Consider the following 1,903-nt stretch of genomic DNA (forward strand, 5'->3'; position numbering starts at 1 on the left):
GTGTGTCAGGCTGTGAAGCAGCGTGGGTGTGTGTACGTCTGTGGCATTACTCACTCATGCACTGCAGGCCATGCCTTTTCTGCAGGCTCTTGCTGCACAGTGAGCAGGTGGCAGAGCTGGAGAAGGAGCCAGGCACAAAACAATGGCCGCTGCTGCTGCTGCGGTACACTTTCTCTTTCTCTTTGGCCTCCTTCTCCTTTTCTCTCTGCAGCTCTTTCTTACCCTGCAGATGAGCGAGAAACAGCAAAACACAGGAGGTGGGGGGGTTAAACTCAGACCTGTGTGCTTTGCTTCGCTGGCACACATTTATACATCTAACATCGCGTTTTGTGTCAGAGGAAGGAAATGTAAGGAGGTTTGGGTAAGAAGATTATTTTACACGTGAGGATTTTTTATTGTAACACAAAGTACTAAAAAGGGGAAGGAAATGACAGTTTTTCTGGAGCTTGTTGCATCTTTCACCACTCCTAATTTCCTGGGCTCCACTTGTGCTGTTGTTGTTTACCTTGTCTTTATTGAAGGAGCCGGTCATCCTGTTCCTCAGAGAGCTCAAGGTTCTCTTCACCTTGGTGCCTTTCTCTGCTTTCTCCAAACGATCCTCCTCTTCCTCATTCCTGAAGAAAAAGAATGTATAATACAAAATAATATAAGCGTCATTCAGTGAACATTCATTTATATTGACTAAAAGCTGTTACTTTGATCAGTTTCAAAATGTTCTCATGGTATTTACATGTGTAGGCCAGTTTTTAGTTTTCACAAATAAAGCAAAAACAATTCAAAATGCATCCAAACAGTTCAGCTGTTCATTTCCTTCAGATGACCTTTATTTATTGCTTGTATTAGTTTATCAGATTTTTTGTCAACTAAATAATATTTGTGATATTTTGCTAACACCAAGTTTGTCAAAAGGAAACCCAGACTAGTTGTAACATTRTACATTATTTGATAGACGTTTACCTTAAAACCCAGACTGTAAAAATACAGTGATTTATTTATTGTTATTGTCACACAGACATATTATTTATGCCACAAAGCATTCTGGGTAAATGCTGACACTTACCAGTGCTAGGCTCTGAGCTCTATCCAGCTTGAACATTAATTTTAGATTTAGATTTATTTTAGTAAATTTACACTACAAGAAAACAAAAATGAAATGAAATGAAACAATTTTACAAATACAAAGCAATAATTTACCAAAGCTGAAGCCAAGGCTTATTCTTGCCTACCCTACTCAGTGACTTCAGAATTTTGTACAATGTCTGACAATCAGCACTTTTAAATGAAACTGAAGAGCGTTGACAGAGAGGAGAAGGTAGAAATGACTCAGCCTGTAGCTGAAAATGTGGATGAAGGACATCAGAGCTGCTTTAGCTTTTGAGTTAGCTCCAGAGCTAACATACATACAGTATATGCTACATATGGTGTTACCTCCTGAGTTTTTATTAGCTCAGGAGCTAACTCTYTCAGCGGCTAACGTTTTCTTCCCAGACAGCTTTAACCGGATTGTGCAATGTTGCACTGAGGATGACCTCGCTAATTATTGCTCCTGTATCATTATTTCAAAAATTCCGGGAAACCCTGCTGACATCAAATTCAAAACGAATAAATCACCTGAATTTATTTCGGTGACTCTGAAAAGTTTACAATATTTTATCTGCCTTTGTTCCAAATTTTATTATGATCTGAAGTTTGTGGTTTTCTCTACAGAGTTCCACGTGGTGAAATTTTGCGCACTTGTTGACACTAGTCTTTGTCACTTGACACATTTGGCACGCTGTCATTGGTTGAGGGACTTTGTTTAAAAAACAAATGTATAATAAATAATAAAAGAACAGGCAAAAATGGTCACAAAGGCCCTAGATAGATAGATAGATAGATAGATAGATAGATAGATAGATAGATA

The 1,903-nt window shown here is 38.3% G+C and overlaps 1 protein-coding gene across 2 annotated transcripts in view; it reads right to left on the reverse strand.

Annotated features, from left to right (window-relative positions):
• The window catches only part of arhgef18b (rho/rac guanine nucleotide exchange factor (GEF) 18b), a 52,841-nt gene that overhangs the window by 35,274 nt on the left and 15,664 nt on the right, over positions 1 to 1,903 (reverse strand). For both annotated transcript variants that reach the window (XM_014000601.1, XM_014000595.1), the window contains 2 exons: positions 506 to 614; positions 55 to 223 (listed from right to left, as the gene is read on the reverse strand). In XM_014000601.1, coding sequence (XP_013856055.1) covers positions 55 to 223; positions 506 to 614 — 278 coding nt within the window. The remainder of the gene's footprint in view (positions 1 to 54; positions 224 to 505; positions 615 to 1,903) is intronic.

Source organism: Austrofundulus limnaeus, unplaced genomic scaffold (assembly GCF_001266775.1).
Source record: "Austrofundulus limnaeus strain Quisiro unplaced genomic scaffold, Austrofundulus_limnaeus-1.0 Scaffold8, whole genome shotgun sequence".
NCBI classification, from domain to species: domain Eukaryota; kingdom Metazoa; phylum Chordata; class Actinopteri; order Cyprinodontiformes; family Rivulidae; genus Austrofundulus; species Austrofundulus limnaeus.